Source organism: Motacilla alba, chromosome 10 (assembly GCF_015832195.1).
Source record: "Motacilla alba alba isolate MOTALB_02 chromosome 10, Motacilla_alba_V1.0_pri, whole genome shotgun sequence".
Classification (NCBI taxonomy): Eukaryota; Metazoa; Chordata; class Aves; order Passeriformes; family Motacillidae; genus Motacilla; species Motacilla alba.
In genome coordinates, this window is record NC_052025.1 from 2,649,940 (window position 1) to 2,674,953 (window position 25,014).

At 43.0% G+C, this 25,014-nt stretch overlaps 1 protein-coding gene across 9 annotated transcripts in view; it reads right to left on the reverse strand.

Annotated features, from left to right (window-relative positions):
• The window catches only part of MYO9A (myosin IXA), a 173,851-nt gene that overhangs the window by 88,406 nt on the left and 60,431 nt on the right, over nucleotides 1–25,014 (reverse strand). For 8 of the 9 annotated variants that reach the window (XM_038147030.1, XM_038147032.1, XM_038147026.1 and 5 more), the window contains exons 3-9: nucleotides 23,222–23,316; nucleotides 18,973–19,035; nucleotides 17,220–17,319; nucleotides 14,494–14,550; nucleotides 10,650–10,747; nucleotides 8,492–8,618; nucleotides 1,336–1,425 (exon numbers count right to left, since the gene is read on the reverse strand). In XM_038147030.1, coding sequence (XP_038002958.1) covers nucleotides 1,336–1,425; nucleotides 8,492–8,618; nucleotides 10,650–10,747; nucleotides 14,494–14,550; nucleotides 17,220–17,319; nucleotides 18,973–19,035; nucleotides 23,222–23,316 — 630 coding nt within the window. The remainder of the gene's footprint in view (nucleotides 1–1,335; nucleotides 1,426–8,491; nucleotides 8,619–10,649; nucleotides 10,748–14,493; nucleotides 14,551–17,219; nucleotides 17,320–18,972; nucleotides 19,036–23,221; nucleotides 23,317–25,014) is intronic. The other variant, XM_038147029.1, reaches the window with a different exon arrangement.

The following is a 25,014-nucleotide window of genomic DNA, read 5'->3' on the forward strand; positions in this document are numbered from 1 at the left end:
GGCTGTGAGGGTGGTGAGGCCCTGGCAGAGGCTGATCAGAGAAACTGTGGCTGCCCCATCCCTGGAAGTGTTCCAGGCCAGGCTGCATGAGGCTTGGAGCAATCTGGTCCTCTGGTAAGTGTCCCTGCCCATGGCAGGAGCTTAGAACAGGGATCATCTTTAGGGTCCCTTCCAACCCAGCCCACTTAGGATATTCTAAGGACCCTCCAGCACAAGGGTAGTTACAGCTCAGTTCTAAACTTTCCTAGCCGTTGTTTTTAATGTCTGTGCCCAAGATGAAGGGAAAAAGTAGAAACACCACATTGATTAAATGTCCATCACAAAGACCCAGGGAGCCCTTGTGTGCCCTTTGTTAGGGCACATTTCCCCTTTGCACAAAGGCAACACTTCATTTCTAAAGATTAAAGTTCAGTAACAGTTACTGAGCTTAAACACACCCTCAAAGTGGGAGAAAATATACTTCCCCCACCCCAGAAAAGGGAGTCAAAATATGTCCAGCTGACCCCCCCGTGACAACATGATGTGTTTAGTTATTTGTGACACAACAGGCTGCTCGAGATGCTGTTCAGGGTGCTCTAAATTCTCACACAACCCTACAACAACAGGGAATGGAGGGACCAAGCGTGGTGTGATGCTCAGTGTTCCTAATCTGGGGGACACAAGAAGATTAGAGGCAGAAATAGCCAAAACAAGTAGTTCAGCAGAACTGAACTTATGTATTTTGGAGAATGTAAGAGGGAAAAAAATGTTTCTCTTTAGCAGCCACAGAATAGAATTCAGAATTCCTGAAAATCCCATATAACTACACTACAGTCTGAGAGAAGCTGATGGGTTTGTGGCTGCTCCAAAGCATCACACAAGGGCTCAGGTTTTGAGGAATCTGAGCAAAAGCTATTGGGATCCTCCTATGGAGATCTGCAGCTCCTGCCATACAAGAACCACGCTAACACAGGCACTCAAGAAGGCAGTAAAAATTTCCTGGAGTCTTGGGTCAGCACTCTGCTGTGGAATCAGTTCTCCAGCTTAAGGAATGACATCTGGAGATGAACACCTGCACCCACACACACACTCAGCAATGCACAGCTCTGCTTTGGACTCTCACACAACCACAAGTCATTAAAGCACTTACAAACCACCAGAATACAGTACAAACCTGCTTTCCAGGAATGAAATAGAACAAAAGAAAATAATTACCTAGATTAGGACACCCATTAGCTTCTCCTCCATTATTTTGACATAAATAAATAAAAATTGAAAGAAACTCTGAGTGTGCATCTCAAAGTTTTGAGAACCATTCCAAGAGTTGCCTTTTAATAACAAACATCATGTACTGACCTCTGCCAATTTGTATGGTAAGATCAGCTTCTCTCCCACTGTCACTGTCTTTCTGGTCACCAGGGCCTCAAAGAGCATCTCTTCTTTCACCTAAAACAAAAGTACAGATGTTAATGATTATTCTAGTGATCTTTTTTATTTTAAATCCAGTTTAAAAAAATGCTAACATTTAAACTTAAAATACAATTCAGTGTAAACACATTCAAATATCAAAAGTTAATTTTAAAAAAAAATCAAACACTTTTGCCAGCCCTTGCAGAGTTAAGTTCAATGGGTAAAAAACATGCCATTGGGAGGAGACAACTCAGCATATAAATCCAGCACCAGAAATCTAACACCAGGGTATTCAAAGGAACCTGATTTTCTGCATTCAGGCATCCCAGTTGTAGCAATTTCCCACTGGTTTCCTTATTCCCGGTACAGCTCCTCCCCCCCACACTTTCTCTTGGCAAAATAAATCAACTTTCCAGTGTTGTCAAGATGAAATCATACAAATTACTCTAGAATAAGCCAGGAAGTGTCAGCAGTTTCAGAGATATCTAAGTGAAGGAGGTTTTTTTCGTGCTTTTAAGGGTGGGGAGGAGTCAGAAGGAGGAAGAAACCCTTGGAAAAGCACCTGATATTTACTCTGCTTTTGGCACTGGATGTTTACTCCCTAAAGCCCCAGTTCCTGGTGAGGTGACAGCCTCTAATCAGCCCTCCCAGGCTGCAGAACAAAACTCACTTGTGCAAACACAGACACTTCAGCAAAGAGGAAAACAGTGCTGACAAATGAAGTGGTACCTGCAGCTGTTGGGGTAAAGCCACTTTCCCAATCAGCTTCAAGACACTCTTACTTTGAGGAATTCACAAGGTGTCCTCTCTCCCAGAATACATCAGTTAGACCTAAAGACTTTGAATCACTGGCTGACCTTCACTAAATTTCCAAGTCAAAAAGTAAGTCTGGGTGAAAATCTCGGAGCCCAGAATGAATGGATGTGGATTGATACAGATAAGCTACACTGAAGTCTCTACAGACTGCTTATCCTACCTGGAGGACTCCACGCAGGCACCAGACCTCCTCTGGACATCTCTGACTGTTCAAAATCCACATTCCTGAAGCCATCCAAGGCCATATTTTTACCGCAGGGAAACCATTTATGATTTTACAAGGAAAATGGGCAACATAGAGGTCTATCAATTGAACTCAACAATCTCAGAGGTCTTTGCCAACCAAAACAATTCTATGTACGTACTTTGACTTAAGGGTTTGATCCAGGAATTGGTATGAAGAGGAAATGCAAACAAGACAGTGGAAGGTCAGGAATCTCACGAGCCATAGCAATAATGATGCCCTTCTGTACAAAAATCTCCTTCTGCCAAAACTACTATTATGGGAGTCTCCCTGATAAAATCCAGGGAGTTTTTATAAAACTGATTCTTCCTGCAACAAGAACTTGTCGCTGTGGAAATCAGAATACATCAAGTCACCCGTGTATGATGTCACCTGCCAGCAAGGTCTCTATCACTGGAAAGGACACCTCAAGGTTCATTTAGTGCTCAGCACTACTCAGGAGCCCCCAGCTCCTACAATTCCATTTTACCTTTCAAAATCAAGCAGGGAAAAAAATTATCTTCTGGTTCATCCAGAGATCCACAGCAAGATTTCACATTTGGCTTCTATTCCTCTACACTCACTAAAATATGTGATTCTGTAATTTTCGGCTCTGTGGACACTTTTCCAGCAGCTCTTGACTGTGGGACCATCGGCTGCTCTCCCTCAGCTCCACAACTTGGAACAAAAGTGAGTTTCACACCATCCATTATCCCCCTTCAGGGATGCTGCAAACCACAGCCAGCATGCTGGCTTTTTTTAATTATCCAAGGCAACAAGGCAGAGGGGTGTCAGATGGTTTCTAATCAAAACAGTCCAAAGAAATATTCCTCAACAACATAAACACTTCCAAGTCCCAGATTTGTCAGCAAACACAGGGTTTTTAAGCAATTTAAACAACTGCCCACGCCATCTCTCACCATCCCCATCTCATGGTCACTCTGGCTCTTTCTCTCCCTGATCTCTGGATTAAGAGAACCTGTGGATGCGCATCCTGACCCGTGGAGATCCCATTAAATCATCTTCTAGTACAAAAACACTCCTGGCAAGGATGGGAATCCCTGCATCTCCCCAGGCCTCCGCCTGCAATTACCACCCAGTGGAGCTTGATCTCGATTCCTTCATCACCTCTGATGAGCACCACGGGGGCAACCAAATCATCCTGATCTGCATTCAAGGTCACAGCATGAAAGTAGCTGACTCCTGATGCCAGGGAGGAGCCACTGGAGCTTTCTAAATAAAAACTCAGCACGTGCTGATGACTAAGGACATGGAGGTACTTACAGCTTCCCCACATCCTACACTTCCTCCTCCAGTAAGTGTGAAACACTGAAATAGGGACACCCATTGGTGCAGAGCAAAGAGGAGAACACCATTTATTCCTTTACTCTGTGCCCTAGGAGTTTCATTCTTGGGTCACATTTCATGGATTTTTGTTTCCTGGTGCTGAAGGGCACGGCCTGCTCTCCCTCTGAAACACGGCCTGCAGGAGTTTAGATCTTAATTACAGGGACAAAATGCAGATTTAAGACTTTGTTGCCACAAGTGGGCCCAGAGAGGGCTGGAGGCCTCAACTCCATGAGCCAGTGAGGGGTGACCCAGCAGTGCCACAGCTGGGAGTGTCAGCGGAGCACGGCAGGAGCAGGGAGCCAGCAAGGGCTGGGCTGGAGCCAAGGCAGGCAGAGACTGCTCCTCCAGTAATTCTGGGGTATTATGTTAGAGCAGCTGAAGAAAAATGAACCCTTTCCAACTGAGAACAAGAAAACATCAGGTTTTGTCTCTCCTTCCATATTTGAGAAAGGGATTACAGTGCTGAGTGCACGCTCTAAAGACGCCTCGTGTGGAGTAATGGAAAATAAATTCAGATTTCTATCAGCTCTTCTTGGAAAAGAGCTGAACCTTTTCCTCAGACTTTCTTTCAAATAACCAGAGAGCTAGAAAGGATGAGAGGGAATGGTTGGAGCTGTGTTAGGGAGGTTTAGGCTCTTCCCCCAGAGGGTGGTTGGGCACTGAACAGGCTCCCCAGGGAATGGTGAGGGTCCCAAGGCTGCTAGAGCTTAGGGAGTGTTTGGACAATGCTCTCAGGCACAAGGTGGGATTGATCTGTGAAGTTACACTCAATGGTATTTGTGGATCCCTTCCAACTCAGCATATTCTGTGATTCTCTGAAGTTTTCTGACTCTAATTCTGGCTCAAAATTTTGCGTCTAACGATGATACCCCTACTCATTGCAGGGATGTTGGACCAGATGAACTTTGGAGGTCACTTTCCAACCCCAATCATTCTGTGATTCTACAAAACGTCATCTGAAAGACAAATCCAGAAGAAAAAGCTGGAAGCGAGCACTGTCTGCTCCATAATCCTCACCCCCTCCCCAATTAATTTCCAAGACATTTATCACAGGAGGAGCCCCAGCGCCTGTGGGATCCCTCTGGGAAGCTGAAGGCCATTTTTTAGTGGAAGAAGAACTTGAGCACATAAATCTCCTGGAGAGGCCAACTTTAGCTCCAAACACAAATGTGCACTGGGAGATCTGGCAAAACTAATATAGGGCACTTGATAACTTCTATTTTCCTTTATTTGCATTGAGGTTAGGCATTGCATTGGTTACCCAAACCTAAAACCTGAATACAAAACTGCTCCACTGAGCAAAGACAGATTTATCTCCTTCCTCAATGCTCCATCCAAGGAAATAATTTCCCATTTTAGTAAACACACACAATTTAAATGTTCCTACTGTTCCACTGGAAAACAAAAAGTTTCTTTTAAGGTCAACTAGATAATCTCTAATATATTATTTTTGTTAATAAACCCACAAATGAGCTTTTTCAAGCTTTTCCCCCATAAACACAAAGGTTTCAGCCAGTTTTACACAACCCTGTATGATTTCTGCCCGGGCCCTGGGATATTTGCAGTGCTTGCACAGGACTCTGTGTCTGCTTGATCCATCAGGCAGCCTTGACATCACTCCCCAGCACAGCATTTCAGCAGAGTTTAAACAAAGGCCCTGAAAAATCTGCCAAAAGCATCACATAATCCACACGCTATGTCTATTCCTGAAAAAAAAAATGGAATCAGGATTTTACTGTAAATGAAACAATGATCTGCAGAGTCTGGCCAAAATCCTATATTGCAGTTTCAACAAATGCTGCTCTGGACGGTTTAATAAAGCAAAACCATATTGGATGGGGTTATTGATATCTAAGAAAAAGCAAATCCATTGCAGATCATCATCTCCTCCCAGATTCCTTCAAAAAAATCTCTGTATTACCTTCATTTTATAGGGACACAAATCTCATTACACAGAGGGAGGATAGTTGTGCAGTGGTGCATTAACTGGTGCAGCAGGGAAATTCCCCCAGTTATCATTAGAGGTCCCAACACAAACCAACCAGCTCATGAAAATTTGGGCCAGATTCCCTTTTGCACTGGGAGAAGATCTTAATTTTGCTTAAGTTTTTAATTTCAGCCAGGCTGGTGGCTCCCCTCCTGCCTTTGAAGGCTACATCCCCATGGAGGCCATGCTGGGACACCTCTGCATCCCCTCTTGGCTGCTCTCAGACATGGCCAATGCAGCTCCAGTTGGATTTTTTCCTTCTCTTTCGTGTCAAATCCTTGACTGAGCAAATCCAATGAGTCACTTGAGTATAAAGATCAACCCAGAAGTTCCCCCAAGATAAGGAAGTATCAGATCACAGTTTCTTCCATTCCTTTGCTGTGCTCTGGATGGTCCCACCAAACAGCCAGTGACCACAGGAAAGGAAGTTCAACTCCCTGTCAACTCCTATTCCTTTATTCTGAGATGATTTTTCAGTTATTAGTGTCTGATGCCAAGATCTGGAGAGCGGATTAACAACTTTTTCAAGGCAATTCATAATTTCAGCAACAATGGGAAAAGCAAAACTGTTCAGTGACCACAAAAAAAAGGATGTAATAAAGATAATTACCCAAATGAGACAAAATACAAAGTGTCAAATGTTTTAACCAGTATTTTAAATCTCTGGCTGAGTAGAACTCATTGCACTTAATGTGGAGAGCTGTAATGAACAAGGAGCGGTGGCTGCTCTTTGTAATGATGCTTCATCTGTTTGAACCCTTTGGTTCTTCCTTTGGGTCAAACCTGAATAAGCAGCAACATCTGTTGAGGTCTGCAAGGAGAAATGTGGCATTTCATAAAGACAAACCAAGTCTGAAAATGAGATTATTGGCTTTATTTCAGCTGATTTCAGTGGGTCTATTGAAAGGTCTATTGGAGGCAGCAAATGCTTCCAGTTCCATGGATCAATTATCACCTAAATGCAACTTAGGGACAAACAACACCTCTTACCCAAACTCAGTGATGGATTTCATCAGATCCTACCTCAGTGCAGCATGCATTGTCCCAGTTTAATTAACAAGCATTTTATGTTCCACATCGTCATTTAATTTGCAAAAAGAATTACCACGATGAACACAAACCTGTCAATTTGCTCATATAGATCAGATCTTAGTGGATAGGTTGTTGGGTTTTTTTTTCAAATGGTGAAAAATAAATATATTTCTTGATTTTTACATCTTGTTGACGCTACCTGGGGGTGCTGTTCCAGCCCATGGCATTAAGGCACCGTTGGATTGACGTGGCTCAGCCAATGCTTCATTTCACATAATCATGTGTAAAAACCACTCCATGACCTCCCCACATGCAGATGTTGCAAAAGGGTTTGTTTGCAAAGGCAAAGACCCAAAGCCTGGAAATTTTTCAGCTCTCTAAGTCACTCTCTTGCTCAAAACTTTTTAAAAAACAATTACTTAACTGACTTGGCCAGATTTAACAGCGTAAAATCAACAACATTCTCCTCCCCACTTATATTTTCCTTCTGTTTATTTCTGCAATCTCCAATGCCAAGATGCAAAGAGCGTCCAGCTGCTCAAACCATATTTTACAGAAGCTGTCCCCTCCCTAAATTCAAAGTAATAATGAAGTGCTATGAAAATCCCTGAGAGTCAATTCCCAAGTCCTGTAGGTAGGGAGATAACACAACACTTATTTAATGGAATGAATGGGAAGAGCACCCTGTGTAACACAAAAGGACAAGTTGCCTTCTGATTCCACCATAAAATCGGCACAAATTCACCTTCCAGACCATCCAGGGAGTACAAAAAGGTAAAGATAATTGTTGCTACAATCAACTAGAAGAAAACCAGTTCAGTTGCAAGAGGCTTGGAGCATTTCAAGTGAAATGAGACAGCAAGTGGAGGTTCTGACCACCTCAATCCATGTCAGGAGGCTTTTGAGCTCAGCTCCTGAAGGCCAGTAGGACAAGTTGGCTCATGCAAGACTTTTCTCGTGAAAAGAAGTACCACAGCTTCATAACCTGCTTGGGCTGACAGAGCAGATCTCCCAAGAGCTCATGTAATGCTTTTGCACTGATTGACAGAGCTGGACGTGGCCTGGGCCAGCCAGGTGGAGACCTACAAACCTTCCCAAGGGACACCAAAACAGCAGTGGCTCACAGAGGCCAAGGCATCAGGTCCTAAACAGCAGATAATCAATAGATGCACCAAAGAACTCCAGAACAGGCCCATAAATAGGGATTAGAGGGGTGAGATAGGCCTAGAGATTCCCTCGTGGAAGCTGGCAGGTAATAACGGACAAAAACCACAGTGAGACAGCTCAGCACCTCCTACAGCCAGCACAGATCAAAACATGGGGCTATGGTCATACAACTGCTCGAGCTCCTCAGACAGGCTTTGGAACAGATTTGAGGAGCACCAGCTGATGGCTGGCAACTGAAGACACTGCCATATTGGACAGCAGGATTGCTTTGCAGCTAGACCCTGCAACCTTTCACATTTCATCACAGAAACAGGATTTTCAGTCAACGAAACCTGAAGAATAGGGGCAAAAACCCGCCACAAAAAACCCCTTCAAAAAAGTTCCTGTACCTTTTCCCTGGCAAACATGAACAGCCCATAAGAATGGAAACACACAAGAACTTAGTCTTTGGTGAAACTGGAGAAAATGGCACATGTTTTGTGTCCTAAATGAGAGGTGGCTTGTTTGGTGTGAAAGCAGAGCCTTACCTCCAGCAGCTCTGACACGACAGGAAGTATTTCGGGGTTGCAGATATCGATGGAGTCATCCCTGTAGGTCTTCTTTTTGTACCGGATGTTCCCCAGATGCAGGATTGCTGACAGCAGAGAGAAAATCCTAAACAGAGACAATTCATTTTCACTCGGATTTTCACAAAGTGAATGAAGAAGCAATTTTCACCCCCAAGGGCCATGTCCCTCTTTGGCGCATTCTTCTAATTTTCAATCCAAAGAATCCACTTTGCCTCATGTCAAAAAGATTTTATTTAGTCAAGTACCAAACTTGCATCCCTACAGTTCCCTTGAAAACTCCTCAATGCATCAAACCTACAGTTACAAAATTACAGTCCATGTTGTAAGAAAAATAGAAATTCTCCAGGAATCTTGATATCCAGATTAAATATTTATCATACACTTGCCTAGATTAAGGAGTAGAGTGGGCATGGTCATGCAGGTGATCCCTCTTAGTCCCCTGGGACACATTTTTTTGTCACCTTTTTGGATCTAGACCCAGCCAGGAACAAAAAACTGTACAAAACAGCAGAACTGTACAGCATAAAAACTGTACAAAACACCTTTTATAATATCTAAGCAACTGAGACAAAGAAAAGATGTTATACTTCAAGTAAATTTATCCAACCAATTGTTCTGTTTTGGAGGGAATTTGGTAATTCTTAAGCTAGCTTCCCTCCAAAAAAAAAAAATAGGATCAGACACTCAAAGAATATCCTGAGTTGGAAGGGATCCACAAGGTTCATCAAGCCCAACTCCTGAGCCATGGCTGACTTCAGCTACAAATCCTGTTTGTCCCTATTTCTACACTCCCTTGGGAGCTAAAAATGAATAAACCCAAATGTGATTCCTAGCTATGCCACCAGCTTGTCTGGACAACACACCTTCACCTCTCCAAGTCCTCCCTTATCTCCAAAACAGGAATGGATACTGACTCCTTGTTGTGAATTTCAGGATGCAATTTAATAAAAATTTCTCTTCTCTGTTTCTACAAAGGTGAAACTCCATGTTCTGCTATAAAGAAATTAGTTTTAAAAGTAAAGTAGTGTTTAAAACATACTCCCTATATCTCAGCTGAAGGTGGTTCCCTATTTGTGCTGCAGTTGTATAACGCCAAGCAAAATAAATCTGCTCGTGTAGCAAAGAATCCACTTTATTTCTGACACGCAAAATTCACCAGGAGCAACTTGTGTGCCAAGAAAAATCATTGCACAGTAAATCAGAAGTGAGAATTTACTGCATCACCCGGCTCTGCTCAGTCCTGACACTTCCTGATTGCTTTGCTCAGGCAATTAAACCCCTCAACAGGCTTTAGACAAACCTCATCCTGAAGCCTGATAAAGCAGCCTCTGACACGGCTCACACAAGTCTGGATCCTTAGGTTTATTTACGTGTGTGGGGAAGATAGAGAAAAAGCAGTTTTAATTTCATAATTGATTTGTTACAAGTGAGGGATAAAGGACGAGCTTCCAAAATTTCTCAGTAGTGCAAAAATATCTTTGAGGTAATTTTTTATGTCAAGTTCTTCCCAACCTACTCAAGCCTTTCAAGCCAAAAATCAACGCAGGAGGGATTATTTTGTAGGTGTGGTTGGAGATGACCCTTAGGAACCCTCTAATCCCATGGTGTCAGTGGTGTTGCAACCCAGCTAAAGTCCAGTTTTCAAACCAGCATGTCCAGTGCATTAGTGAAAAAGGCCAGTTGGAAATGAGTCTACAGACCTAGAATTGCACACAAAGAGTTAAGTTTGATGGGGGATAATGAGGATTTCTGATTAAACCAAGCTCTGGATTCATGACATGCAGAGTGAGGCGTGATTATTCATGAACACTTGAGAAATACTTCAAGATGTCAACTCCTGCCAACGCTCCATTTGCATGAAGAGAATCGTTAAGTACAGCAGTGATCATGGAATCACAGAATGGTTTGGGTTGGAAGGGACCTCAAACTCATCTGGCTCCATCCTGCCATGGGCAGGGACACCTTTCACTAGACCAGATTGCTCCAAGCCTGTCCAAGCTGGCCTGAGACACCTCCAGGGATGGGGCAGCCACAGCATCTCTGGACAATGTCCTGCCAGTGGAGGTGGCCTTAACCAGGATAATCTCCAAGCTACTAAAATGGAAAATAAACTCACTGTCTGCGTGTCTTGGGCAGAAACCCCACCATCTCCATGGCGAGCTGCAGCCGCTCAAAGTCGTGCTTCAGGTCCTCCCCTTCCACGGAGAAACAATCCTGTTGGATCAAACACACAGAGGAAGCACTGCCACAATTAACACCACAGCAGCTCCAGATGGCCAAGTCAGCGCTCTGTAAATATCACTGAGTGATCTCCAGGTCTTTCATCAGCAACATTTCCAACCTGGCACTGGAAATACAACATTTCTGGCTAATATTTTCTGGAGATACATCCCTGCTCCCCAGGTTTAACCTCTAAGGAAAGAGGTGAGCCATCCCATTCCAACAGTATGGTGAGAGTTGGTCAGTGTGACCCCACACAAAAAGGATGGGAACTAATAACAAGATGAAATCTGTTCCACATTTACTGGCAGTTTATTCCACATTCAGTCCTATACCTAAGGAGGGAAATTCAGTTTTTAAATAGAATTCAGATAACTTCATGTAAATGATCAGTGCATTAAATCATGTGTGGGAATGGCAAAGCTTTAAATATATTTCTCAGTAACTTTCTTTGAACCACCAAGAAGTTATTTCAAACTTGGGAGAATCTGAAATCCAGGATATTTTATACTTCTTTGAGGCTCACGTGCCTGAACAATTTAGTTTTTCTTTGATATCAGACACTGACATGTTTGGAAAAATCCAGTGACATTCCAGATCCAACCAAAGTTGTCCTGCACCAATATTTAGGAAACAGAAATGCTCTTTAAATTAATACATAGACCATTAATGCCAAATTTCTTCTGCTTTGGCTCGCTGTAGGCCTCCCATGGATTATTTATTCTTCTCTCTGCCTTCCTAGCCTATATTTAATATTCTACCCATTGCTGCCTATAAAAACTACCCATCTATAAATCAAAATTAGTTTATTGTGTCTCACACAATATTGTGCTATTTTAAACCTCAGACTGTTTTATTAACACTTAAATCAAGACTTTCTACAAGTAATTAGAGACTTTCAACAAGTTGATCCAAGTGTAAGTAAATACAAATAAAAATTCTATTAAAAGTTTATTAAAATAATACAAATAAAAATTGTAGCTGCAGTTGGAATTAATTATGCAGCTGAATGCACATCTTTTATTTTGATCATTTCCTGAACATCATATTTATCACACAAGCAAATGTGTGCAAAAAATTTTGCACAAATAATTAGGAAAATCTGCATTAAATAGGATTATATAAATCATTGAAAAGCCACTTGTACTCACTGATAGCACAGAAAATTAATCATAAATACAGAATATACAGAATGAAGTTATTTTATAATATCACCTTAGTGTTTTACAGCATTTAAAGCCTCACAACCATATCAACAAAGTTCTTCCACTCAGAGCATCTTTACAGCTATAGTTAAAACTAGAGTGAAAAACCCTTATTTAAGATATATATTTATTTATATTATTTCTATATTTAAATGTCGATATTTATTATATTGTTTCCATATTTAAAATATTTATTGCAACATAGGAGACCCCCACACAAATGCACTAAAAGCCAGAGAAGTGCAATCGGACAAGGAAATCAAAAATTTTTTATCAATTGTCCTCAGGGACAAGTTAATGCTCCATGGGCAAAGTGAATTTGGAGCTATTGAACAGTAAAACCATTTAAAACCACGCAGAGCATCGATGAAGGCAGGGATTGAAATTCCAGGAGAAAATACCAGCCTGTTTTAGGAAACAGTCATTGGAAAAGGGCATTTTCACCTTCCATTAGGAGCTAATCAGAAACAACCCCGCTCCTGAGCCACCTAAAGGAGCACAACAATGACATCACCAAGAGCAGGGACACCAGAGGCACCAGCACTGATTATTCACACCATAAAACCTTGGGACAAGACCTTGTCCCTCCTGAGCTCCAACCCTGGCTTCCTCAGCCACTGCACTCACAGCGAGAGCTCAGCAGAACTTCCCACCCTGCTCCTGGCAGGACAGCAACACACCCACAAATCCTGCAAATCAGGCAGGTTTAAAGCTTTTCTCAAAGACACCAAGTGGTGCTTTTAGTGGCACTCCACATTCCAGGAGACATTTTCATTTTCTGGCATCATTCCTCCAAAATTAAGTCACGAGTCAACAGCAAAATACCCCGGACGACTCCGAAGTAGCACAATCTACGCCGAAGGCAATTTAATTAACGATTTACATAACAATTGCCCGACTCATTAATCCGCATGGAAAGACTTTTAGCAAATTCCCTGCTTAAAAGGGGATGCTCTCTGCAGTGTTCCAGCACGGAACCGCTTCCTAATGGATGATAAATGAAGGATAATTATAAAATAGAGGAGTGTCCTTGATATTAGAGCAGACAAGCATCACAAAGTCCATCCCCACAGACCTAACTTGCTGTTAATATCCTGCCAGAGCAATTAGTTTCCCAGCAAAAGTGAGTCCCCTGCTTCCTACAGTCACATCGAAGCAATCCATAGATTTCCATGGCAAATTTAAAGAGAATAAAACAGAGTTTCTTTATAAACTTAGTGTCTGCAGCAGGCTGAGTCCATGGGCATGGGGAGAAGACCAGGGTAGGCTTAAGAGTGAATCGTCAACTGAAGCAACCAGGCCTGTCACAGAAAATGATCCCAAATAAAATTATCCTAAATAAATTAGCAAATAAACAGCCAAATGGTGATGACACGTGGTTTTGTTGCACAGAATGAGGACACAGACATGGCAGTCCCCAGGCTGGCAGGGTGTTCTTGGTCATGTCAGGAGAACGTACCAAATTTTGGAGTTGTTTTAATTTTAATTCCTTCAGCAAATTGTCCCAACCCACTCCTAAAGCAATTAAGGGCTTTCCAACTTATAATGGGTATTAAGGTCTAGAACAGCATCTGCTCATCACTCCCTGCTCTTGCAGGGCCCCTAAGGATGCTGATGGATTAAGGATGCCAATCCAATATTCAATATTTTTAACCTTGGGAGGGAAATTCCCTCCTCCCCTCCTAAGGATTTGCAGGGAAATGTTGCTGTTAAGACACTTGTTTAGCCCGAGTGAATCCCAGCTCCTTCACAGATCACCTCTTACTCTTCCAGATGCATCAGCAAGACTTTGGCAATCATCAAGCACACAGGAAAACTAGCAGGAAGGACAAGCAGCTGATGCCAAACATGCTTCCACATGCAGGACACACCGACGGGGAGCACCACGGGACACACAGACACCCAGAGCATGATGGTGGCGCAGGAGGAGCCAGGGAAGGGGGAGAAGCTTCACCATTCCCTTTTTTGGGGCGATCCATTTGGAAAGGATGATCATGTCAGCAGAAGTATTTTAGGAGAAGGAATTGTTTCTGCACTCTGAACAATATCAGGATTTGATTTTCTCACAGATGGCTGGGGGGATGTTTTTGGGTTTGTCTGTTTTTTCCTGGAAGCTGGAGAGCAGATACACCACTACAACCAGCATGAACTGATGCATCTCTTGGGGATTCAAGAAACTGATTTGCTGTTTTATTGGAATGGAATTTCAATTTTCACAATGCTGTCACATCACAATTTCCATATATCATCACGTATTCCATCAGGAAGGAATGAAAACCCCCTTAGTTTTCTAAAACTGAGAGGACTGTAGGGAGCTGACCATCTCCAACTGCTGAAGAAACTTTCCAAATGGAAGGAACCATGAAAGGGCAAGGGAAAAAACAAATCTGTACTGTCACAAGCAACACCACTGCGGGGCAAAGGGTGGTTAATGGGTTAAACTTCATTGGATTTGGCTTTCTTTGTGTCCCTAAAACACTCAAGTGAGAGCAGCCCTGCACCAGCAACACGGAAGAGGCGGGTTCTTGTACTGACCGGCTCCGAGTCATAGCAATAATCATCCCAGCTCTGTCTGAGGGGTTTCTTTGTCATCTGAAAGCAAGGCAGAGCGGGTTAAGTGGTGTTCCCACCCCAAATCGCCCCGACCACCTGCTCCCTAAGCAGGAAAATAATTGTTATTCTGCAGAGTAATTCCCTAGTTTTGTTTGTTTTAAGGGAAGATTCATGATGCTTTTGCATTCCTGGTGCTGGTTCCTGCTCACAGTGCATCTCACCCAGCAAGGCCCTCTCATCAACAATCCTAATGGATATACTAAAATCTCCTCCTACAGACTGGGGGAAACCCTTGTTTTACTTGGAGCTGAAAATCCACTGATGCCAAAATCTCACTGAAGAACAGATTTGGTTTGTTCCTACTCTCAACCTCTGCTCCAGACAAACACAAGTGCAGCGAAAGTGAGATTCTTCCAAGCAACACTCCAAAGCTTTTTAGGAATCTGTCTTCTTCCAATCAGACAGAGATGGAGTTGAGAGAAGTCAAAGCATTACTAGTCCCAAGAGGGAGAGAGATGGCATTGGAGCCCCTGAGGAGCTGAAAATAAGGATCTAAACCTGCAAATGGCTGTTTTCAAAATGGATAAAAGTTAACAACCGGCACAGAAAATACTCAGCGAGCTGCAGGGTGCGCAGGGGTGGGTACACCTGCCACTAGGGGAGAGATGGAAATACTTATCCCCGTACTCAGGGGATACTTTGAGTAAATTTGCATTTAAAAATGAATTGAAATCTTTATTTTCAATCTGCTCCCTGCATTTACAGAGCAGATTTTGGTTAAGTATCTTAATAGATTATTTCTCATCTGCAAAGCAAACTCCCCTTTCGCTTTGCATAACACAACAAGAGCCGAGGAACCTGGGAGGAGGAAAGTAAAGCCTGACTCAGGACTGAGTCACTCCTTCACTTCAGGGGCCTGGTTCAATATTTTATGGCTTCTCTAGATGAATATTTAATTTTCAGTAAAACACTTTAGTTCATGTCTGAGCTCGTTCTTTTTCCTTTTAAAAAGGCAGGGTCTTCTCCAGGACACATTTAAGAAGAGACTGCAAATGTTCAAGGGTCATTTTAGAATTGTTCTCTTAAGTGTTTCCCCAGTTTCTTTTTCCATTTCTCCACTATCTCCTTTTTCCTTTTTCTCCTTATTTTCCTTTTCCTTTCTCCTACAGGGCAGGGAAAAGCTGCTACTGCACTGTCAGATGGTCTTCATGTGGAACCATGCCCAGACCACATCTAAAGGTGCTGTTTTTCCACAGTTGTCAGTGTTAATTCTAATCCAAACTACTAAAAATTATTTTAAAACCTCCCAAAAACTCAGAGCATCACTGCTGTCCGAACACTGTGTTCAGGGAAGTCCAGAGTCTGCTTCCCTGATCCACTGCAATCTTAGCAGCCTTCTCCAGCTTACTTGCCCCACAGCACCTTAATTTAGATTAAAATAAGCATTTCACTCTAAATTACAATATTCCTACTGGTTCCTCGCATTACCTGCCGTTAGATTTTTAACTTTCTTTTAAACAGAAATGCTCTTAAACTGCTATGCAGAAGAAAAGGACTGTAATTAAAAGCAATGTTTTCAACTAACAGAAAGAGACTGGATGGACCAACAAAACCTGGGAATCCAACAAAACATTCCATCTTGGCATCTTCCCACTGCAAAACCGTGGCACAGATGGTGCTGGAGATCCCACCACGTTCTCCAACCAATGCCTGAGGCACAGAGACTCCAGCAAAGAGCCCCCAGCCCTCGCAGTGAGTGCTCCTCACTTGGGAATTATCCCCATCCTGCCATGGGTGTGTGCGAGTTGTTAACATCCAATGGATTTTGGTGTTGATTGCCTGCTTTAAAAACATTCTTTGAAAGTCCCTGGTAATTGAGAGCTATTCCTGAATGAAGTTATATTTCTAAAAAGACTAAAGGCTATTTGGGTTGGGCTGTGGGTCCAAGTTTCTTTCCAGTTTAGGGGTTAAATCACTCTTTATTGCTCCTCACGTTTCAGCACCAAGAAAACTGCAATTAGTTAAAATCAACATGTAACTTAACTCCTCTTCCACATATTCCTCCTCTTTTTGGTCCATTTGAAGTCCCTGCTTGCAAGAGTCACTGGATAACTGCCTAAATACCTCAAATAAATCAGTTTATTATAAAATGATCATCATGTAAACTGAGTTTATTTGGCTGTTGGTAACACCTCATCCATCATTAATTCCCAGGTTTTCAATGGCTGCTGTGGTTTTAGTTATATTAGACTCGTTCTATTGTTAAATTCAGAGGGTTGTGCTAAAAGCCAGCCAGAAGCTACAGAATTAGGACTTCCTCACGCAAGATGTTACATCCCAGTATGCCACATCTTCCCCTCTTCTCCTGCTCAGGAGGCAGATGTTAATGAGTAAACGGCATTCACACAGAGAGCAGGAAATTCTGACTGTTTCTCCCTCCAGCAATCAAAAACTCAATACGTTTAAACATCCCAGGTACAGAAAACACTGATTATTTTTTCCCTGAAACACTACCAGGTGTTCAGATTGCTAATGCAGAATTATTCCAATGACGGAAGACTTCCTATAAACCATTAAAACCAACTTTTACTACTCCACACCTTCAAAAACCCCCACTTTTACTACTCCACACCTCTTCTTTATTAGCATTAAACATCATCAGAAGAAAAGGCAAGACCAAGGATTGTATTCCTGTATAGAACTCCCACCTGGTTTAGGTAATGATATTCCTCTGGCTGCTTCAGGTGAAATGCTGATCTCTCCTCCTCGCTCGCTCCTGCCAGGAGGTAATAAAATACATGGTAGTTCCTGGTGACAAATGAAAAACAAAAGCTGTTAGACTCGAAAATGAGCAGCAGCACTGAGCAGAGGCACATTGAAACCTCCCAACCTGATTTTCCAGCTCCCAAGCTCAGGCCTGACACCGTTTAGAGCTGGTCTGTACCTGCTGTGCAGGGATGGAACACATTCAATTGTGTCATGGAGAATGAGATCCCTCTCCTCCATCCAAGGACAGCCACTGCCCTAGAATCTACTTGAAGAATTTCTAGCTGGGATGCTCAGGTTTTCCTTCAGAACCACGTGCAATGCCCACATATTTCACAGAATCCCATGATCATTGAGGTGGGAAAAGAGCTCCCAGACCACTGAGTCCAAGCTGTGCCCAAACCCCACCTTGTTCCCAGCCCAGAGCGCTGAGTGCCACCTCCAGGAATTCCTTGGATATCTCCAGGGATGAGGACTCCAAACCTCCCTGGGCAGCCCCTGCCAATGCCTGACAACCCTTTCCATGGAGAAATTCCTCCTGATGTCCAACCTGAGCCTCCCCTGGCACAGCTTGAGGATGTTTCCCCTCGTCCTGTACCTTGTTCCCAGACTGTCCCTGGCTCCTTTATTAGAGCCTGACCTCTTTTATTAGAATCACAACATATTTCCTTGCAATGCAGAAATTATGACTTTTCATACCTTATTACCATTAAAAAGGCAGCGATTTTGCAGTTGCAAACTGACTGAAAAATCTTTAAGTATTCAAAAATTCAAATATTCAAAATACCTGAATATCACTAATTCTAAACCCACCCCAAGGGACGCTCATCTGTTCTGCTTCCAGACAACTATAACACAGATTAACACCATTTCTTTCTAAAATTAAAGCTGTGCTTTTATGTTGGATGTTTTCCAAGAGGATCCAAGTTTAATCATCTTGCAACACCCAAGAGGACGTTTGTCAAGGCTGTAGATGCTCTTTAACTCCAGGAACAGCCCTGGAGCATTCCAGAAAACTCCACACATCTGTCTCCAAAGGGAAACACAGCCAGAAGTGCCAAGAGTTGAAAGGCAACCGAAGGCAGCAAAATTATTTAAAAGTGGAATAATAATTACTGAGAGAGGAGAGGAATATTCAACAAAGAATATGCAGCAAATTAGGAAAGAACACTTCACATAAGTTCATTCTGTATATAATTTTGGCCCTTTCTAGAGGCCCCTCTGAAGGCTTCAGTGAACTGCAAAGAAGAATGAAAATACCACGTTTTTCTCCTAAAATGACATATTAAGCAGTTCACACAAGTTGCACAAGAATGAAGTGGTACATAATAATCTATCTGCCATAAAGAAAATGAAAATTAAATGAAATGTAACAATATTGTAGTGGGAGGTCCCCTGCTCATGGCAGGGGTTGGAACAAGATAATCTTAAAGGGTCCCTTTCCAATACAACAGATTCTATGATTCCATGGTAAGTCAAAGACTTTTGATAAAATAATGGAGTTAATTCCCTCCATTAGCACATTTCTCCCTAAACAACTAAATATTCAAATATAAAATGCATCATTAATCTCTGCAGCACAGGGTTAAGAGCATGAAAATCCTGATCCCCCATGCCAGCTCCACCAGAGATTTAAGTTCTCTGTGCCACATATTGGAGTTAAACCCAAGCCTTGGGCAAAACAGAGGCACCCACCGCTCGTTGTGCTCCTGATAGACCAGTCGGGACTTCTCCAGGAGGTATTTTTCAACATAAGCTCTGCAAGGGAAAAATCAAAGTATCATTCAGTGACCTGATACTCAGCTTCACGAACACAGCTTTACCAGGGGCTTCAGCCTTGCTACCCACACAAAGAAGTTTCAGCCTTGTTTCACTTAGTTATATAAATTTCTTCCTCAGCAGAACAAGCCCAATATTATGTTTGGCTTTTGTGGTTTTTTTGGTTTGATACCAAGCCAAAACTAACTTGGATCTGAAAAACATGATCTCAGATGCGTCAGCCTATGGGCAAGAGAAATGTTGTCCGCAAGGAAGGAGCTCGGATCCCTATTTCATCCAAAGCCAGCAAAATCCCATTGCCTGCAGCCCAGGAGCCGTGCTCATGGAAATACGTCTGCGAGCAGAAGTGTGCAAGGAGCCATTTAGCTGCAGAATCTGTCCCCAAATCCCCATTCCCTCTTCCACAAGAGCCACTTCTCACCAAAAATTTGGGTTATTAACTTCTGGCTCCAGTCAAAAAAAAAATAAACAATTGCGAAAGCTCCTCATCGCAGTTTACATTTTCTCCTAAGAGCCTCCACAACAAACACGCTCAATCTACATATTAATACTTTTTTCAGGTTTGTCGAGTTAAACAAAGCTTCCACAGGTTTTTTTTCTTCCAAACAAACCTAACCAGTAATGACAGGGATTTAGAAGCTGGAGTTCTAGGTGGCAGTTTGGATGCTGGAGCTGTGCTCTTCTGGTGACAGATGCCCAGTGACGTGGCTCCCACAGTCGGAGCTGTGGAGGAATTGGGAAATCCAACGCACCTCAGGCATGGTGGGACAAGGAGGTGCTTTCCTCCACCACAGATGGGAAAGCCAGATCTAATTATCACCTCCACAATTTTCTCCCTTCCTTCCCTAAAAACTAAAACATTAATCATTTGGACATGCTGCAGAGGTTTTGTGAAAATTCTTATGGCAACTCTTGGGAGAGGTATTGGAAGTGGCAAATCCAACTCCCCACTGGATAGCCTTGCTGGACAGGAGGAGTAAAGGAAGAGAGACAGCAAAGCTGTATTCCTCTTTATTCCCTGGGAGGAAGCTGGGAACAGTCTCTGTATGGATACTCCTCACCCACAGGTTGATGGGGTTTTTATGTTCCCTTTCTAACCTGAACCCAATTTTTCCTTCCCAAGCCAGGAATTCAAGGCAGGGTCAGGGAACACACGAATGAGAGCATCCCAGCTCCCACTGATGAGATCCCACAGGATAATGGCTCAGACACTTCTGTACAACAACCTGCAACATGTCCATGCCCCTGGCATTCCTCCCCACCCCTATCATTTCTGCTCTTATTATAAACCACTCCAAAAATCATTCTTTGGCAATAATTTAGATTGGAAAGGTCTTCTGGACATCATCTGGTCCCAAGCACAATTTAAATCAAGGGAAATTAATTTATTTATTTATTTTAAAATTTTAGTTTTACTTTATAAATTTTATTTTAGAAAGTTTCTATATTTTCAATTTTATTTTATATTTTATTTTTTTTTTTTTTAAATAGATGGAGTTACAATGCTTTTGGTAAAATGCTCCCTTGCTTAGTGCAAAGGTCACAATGAATCCATGTCCCAAGAACAACATCTGTTCCTTCCAGTAACAGGATAGCGAGTAGGAAAACCAGCTTATGTCTTAAAAAGTTGATGTCTCCAAATGTCCTTTTATTTGCCATTGTCAGCTATGTCAGTTTGACCTTTAAGAGCAAAGAAAAGGAGCTGTAAGGGAATGATCTTGTGTAAAACACTGATTTAAGCACAGAGAGCCTGTATTTCACAGGGCTTTGATTTAAACCCCTTCTAGCTGGCTCTAAAGCCTCTCCTGTCTGGCTCTCCTACCATTTCATGTCAAGGCTTTCAATCAACTCATGGGGACTGAGCAGGGTGCAAAGACCTTCCTCCAGGCCTGGCTTATCATGGATTAGGATGTCCAAAATTCAGGAAGCCTCCTGGGAATGCCCTGAGCTGCAGCACTGCTCCTGTTCCATCAATCTCAGAGACCATCCGAAACTTCATCGTACAGGGTGGGCTTGGGTCCTGCTCAACCTCCTGCCTGTTCCATCTCTTCAAGTTTTGGGTGATTATACTCAGAGGGATTGTAAGCAAATATTCAACTGCTATTTTCAACCTCTGAAGAGAGGAAAACTCAGATTAGGGGCTGCAATTTATAGTCTCATTACCAAAGCTACTGATACACAGAACACAGGGTGATAACTGATTTGGGTTGTGCTAAAAAAGTATAGGCTAAGTTTTTACAAAAATCTTCTTTCACAGGAAAAATATATGGGCGTGTGTGCCACATATGCTTTTTGGTTTTGAAATGTATTTTTCTTTTAACATCTTTTCACTGGGGGAGCACTGCAAGCTTACAGCACAGTACAGTCACATCACACTGTGCAACCAAAGGCCAAGAAAGCTAATTTTTTAAAAAGCAAACTCCTCCTATTTTATGAACAAGAATACAGGAATATAATGTCATTTGCATATCTCTGCCAAATAAAAATAGAGGCCACAACCGCAGTGCTGCTACATCATGCCAAGATAATACATAGTTAAGGCATTTGTTGGATTCTTGTTACCAAGGAGGTATTAAAAAAAAATGAGGTTTATCCTTTTAAGAGAACTCTGCAGCAGAATTAAATAAGGGTAAAAAAGAGCATCAGGTTTGACGTGGGATGCAAAACCAGTGGGAAAGGACGTGGAGTACCCAAGCTCACTGAAAAATTAATGGCAGCTCTTTGTGTGATACTGTTCTGCTGGAAAAAAAGAAAGCAAAAAAAATTTAAAAGCAATTCTCTAAAATAACAACAAAAGCCCAGCAAGAGGTCTCTTAGCCAGCTGCAGAAATTATACAGCCCCTGAAATGCTGCTTCTACTCCTCATTTTTCCAACTGACTCAGTTAACCTGGACAAAAAGAGGAGTTAAGAAAGCCCTGCTCATTTACAGCTCCTTGGTGATGATCTGATGCCATGGAAATTATCTGAAGCCAGAGAAAAGTTTGGTTTAGGTAGTTCCATCCCTGCCATGGACAGGGACACCTTCCACTAGACCAGAGTGCTCCAAGCCCCATCCAACCTGGCCTGGAACACTGCCAGGGATGGGGCAGCCACAGCTGCTCTGGGCAACCTGTGCCAGGGCCTCACCACCCTCACAGCCAAGAATTCCTTCCCAATATCCCATCTGGGAAAGGTTTGACAGTGGGAAACTTTCCCTCTGGCAGTGGGAAACCTCCCCCCTTGTCCTGTCACTCCAAAGTCCTTCTCCAGCTCTCCTGGAGCCCCTTCAGGCCCTGGCTGAGCTCTCCCTGGAGCCTTCTCCTGTCCAGGTGAGCACCCCCAGCTCTCCCAGCCTGGCCCCAGAGCAGAGGGGCTCCTCCCAGCATCTCCATGGCCTCCTCTGGGCTCTCTCCAGCAGCTCTGTGTCCTCCCTGTGCTGGGCCCCAGGGCTGAGGCAGCTCTGCAGGGGGGGTCTCACCTGAGGGGGCAGAGGGACAGAGTCCCCCTTGTCCTGCTGCCTGTGCTGAGGGATCAGCCCAGGCCATGGGGGGTTTCTGGGTCCCCAGTGCACATGTCCATGAGCTTCTACCAATCATCACCCCAAAATTCTTCTTCTCGGGTCTGCTCTCAGATTTCCAAAGCTGAAATAAACTGAGGAGAACCACAGTGGAGACAGACAAGGATCTCCTTGCAATGACCTGGGAGGAAGAAGAAGCCTTGCCTGGTAAAGGGCTGAATTAAGGCGAGACTTGCAGGGAGAGCCTGGGGGCAATCAGGCAGAGAGCAAGAAGAGTGTGGCTCAATGGCCTCCAGAACTCCCAGCCAGAGATTAAATCCTCCCCTTGGCTCCTGAGCCTGAGCCAAACCTTTCACTCCACATCTACTGCTCAGCCCCTACCGCTCCCCTTTTCTGCCTTAACTCCTGTCTGAGGAGAGGACGCTGCTTTTCAGGTTCATTAAAAATTTGACATCAGGATTATGGAGAGCTCAGCTGGCTTGAAGGCAGCTCAGGACCCACCTTGGATGCACCAATATTTCCACACCAGGGGATTTTTGTAAGCTAAAACCCATGAATTTTTATTTCCTATCTCCATTTTGGGAAAGATATGACCAAAGCAAGGAACACCCGACTGCAGCCTGTTTAGGTTTGGGTACACCCAGCACCCCCACCCCGTTCCCACTTACCCTCGCACGGTGCCTGTCTCCTGGTAATTCACTTGGATGAATTTGCCAAAGCGACTGGAGTTGTTGTTATGGGCTGTTTTTGCATTTCCAAATGCCTGTGAAAAGAGGGAGATGCCATCGTTATGCTGGAAAAGCCACCGCCTTGCCTGATTTCCATGGGCGTCACTCACAACTGGACTCGGGGGATTTTCCTATCATTTCACATCAAAAAACAGGGGATGGGGAAAGTTTCTTGAGTGGTTCACAAAATAATCTAACAAGCTGCTGGGGACCATGCTCCTTTGCAAGCTGGTCCTCATGAAGAGAAGCTAAACACTGGTTAAAAATAAAGAGTGAGCTGCACAGAAGAGATTTAATGTTTGAAGTTATTACAGTCTGCATTAAAGCTGTGCTTTATTCATTTAAATAAATGTACAAGTACACTGCTCCAACAGGACTCTACATTTTAATGAGCTAGAGGAAGCTGCTTTTTAATTATATGTGAAATTAGGGGGGAAAATGCTTTGAAGGCTACTCAGACTAGATAATGTCATACACAGCATTGGCATAACCTAGAGTATTTTCAGCATTTCAGACACCCTCGTTTCCATTTGCTGCTGTTGCTTTTCTAAAATCAAAATGCTTTTAAGCCTTTATTATGCAAAGCTTTTATTCCAGCCCTGCCTTACCAAAGCACTGACTGGAGAGAGTCACTTTTGCCATTTAAAAGAAATCTCTGAACTGAAACTGCTGTTTTCAGTTGTGCCTAAATAACTTTCATAATCATCCGGACCACGGTGACAGAATCCGCCAAGCCACCAGGTCCAATTAATGCTTCATTTATTAAACCAGTTTTCATAATCACACACCTTTTCTTCTCAGTCACATTTATTTAAGGTAATTATAATTTCAGAGATAATTTCCAAGTGATGCTTGTGTATGGGCATTTTGTGCTGAGGCTTAACATCAGAGCTCAGCTCCCAATAGATTTACTCCCTGCTCAGCTATTTATTAGAAAAGATTAAAAGGGCTTTCCATCTATAATCTGAAGCTTTTCAAATGACCTTTGTGGATTTAACTTCCCAACTAAAAGCAGAATATAAAGGCCAAATGAAATGAGACCTTGGAGAAAGGGTATTGGACACATCCCGTCTGTGCATGATCCAGTTCCCTTCCCAGGCTGATTTATTTCCCAAATTGCTCAGATTTAATGATTTAAGAACCCGCAGAGGTTTGCCATGGAAAAACAAGGTGATTTCCCCCCCCATCTGAATACAGGGATTTGTTTAAACTCCAACTATTGCATTTGAATCTGCTTTAGTTGACTAAAGCAGGTTCTGGGAGAGCCGAAACCTGCCGAGCAAACAGGTTATTCTGGAGGGATCATTCCAGAGCTGCAGCTCAGGAACCCGGCAGAGGAGTCACATCTTTTCAGGCTGGACACACTTTTTTCTTGCTTATTCACCCCCAAAATCCTCCCTGCACCCAGCATCCCCCTCAACCCACCCTCCAGAGTACATCAAAGGCACCCACACCTCCCCTGAAGCCCCAAATCTCTCCTGGAGATGAAAATCCAGTCATCCTCTTCCCAAACCAGGAATTTTGATATTAAAAGATAGGACAGTATTTAAGATTTCCAAAGGATTTACCTCCGGGTATTTCAGCGAGCAGACACACAGCAAGAAGCTTTTAAGCAGATTATTCAAGACATGCAAGTGCATCACCTTATATTTAAGTATTAAATTGTATTAATTAGGTTACAAGCATTTCTCTGCTATGGGATCACTCATGTTCTAAGAAACCATCTTAAGGCA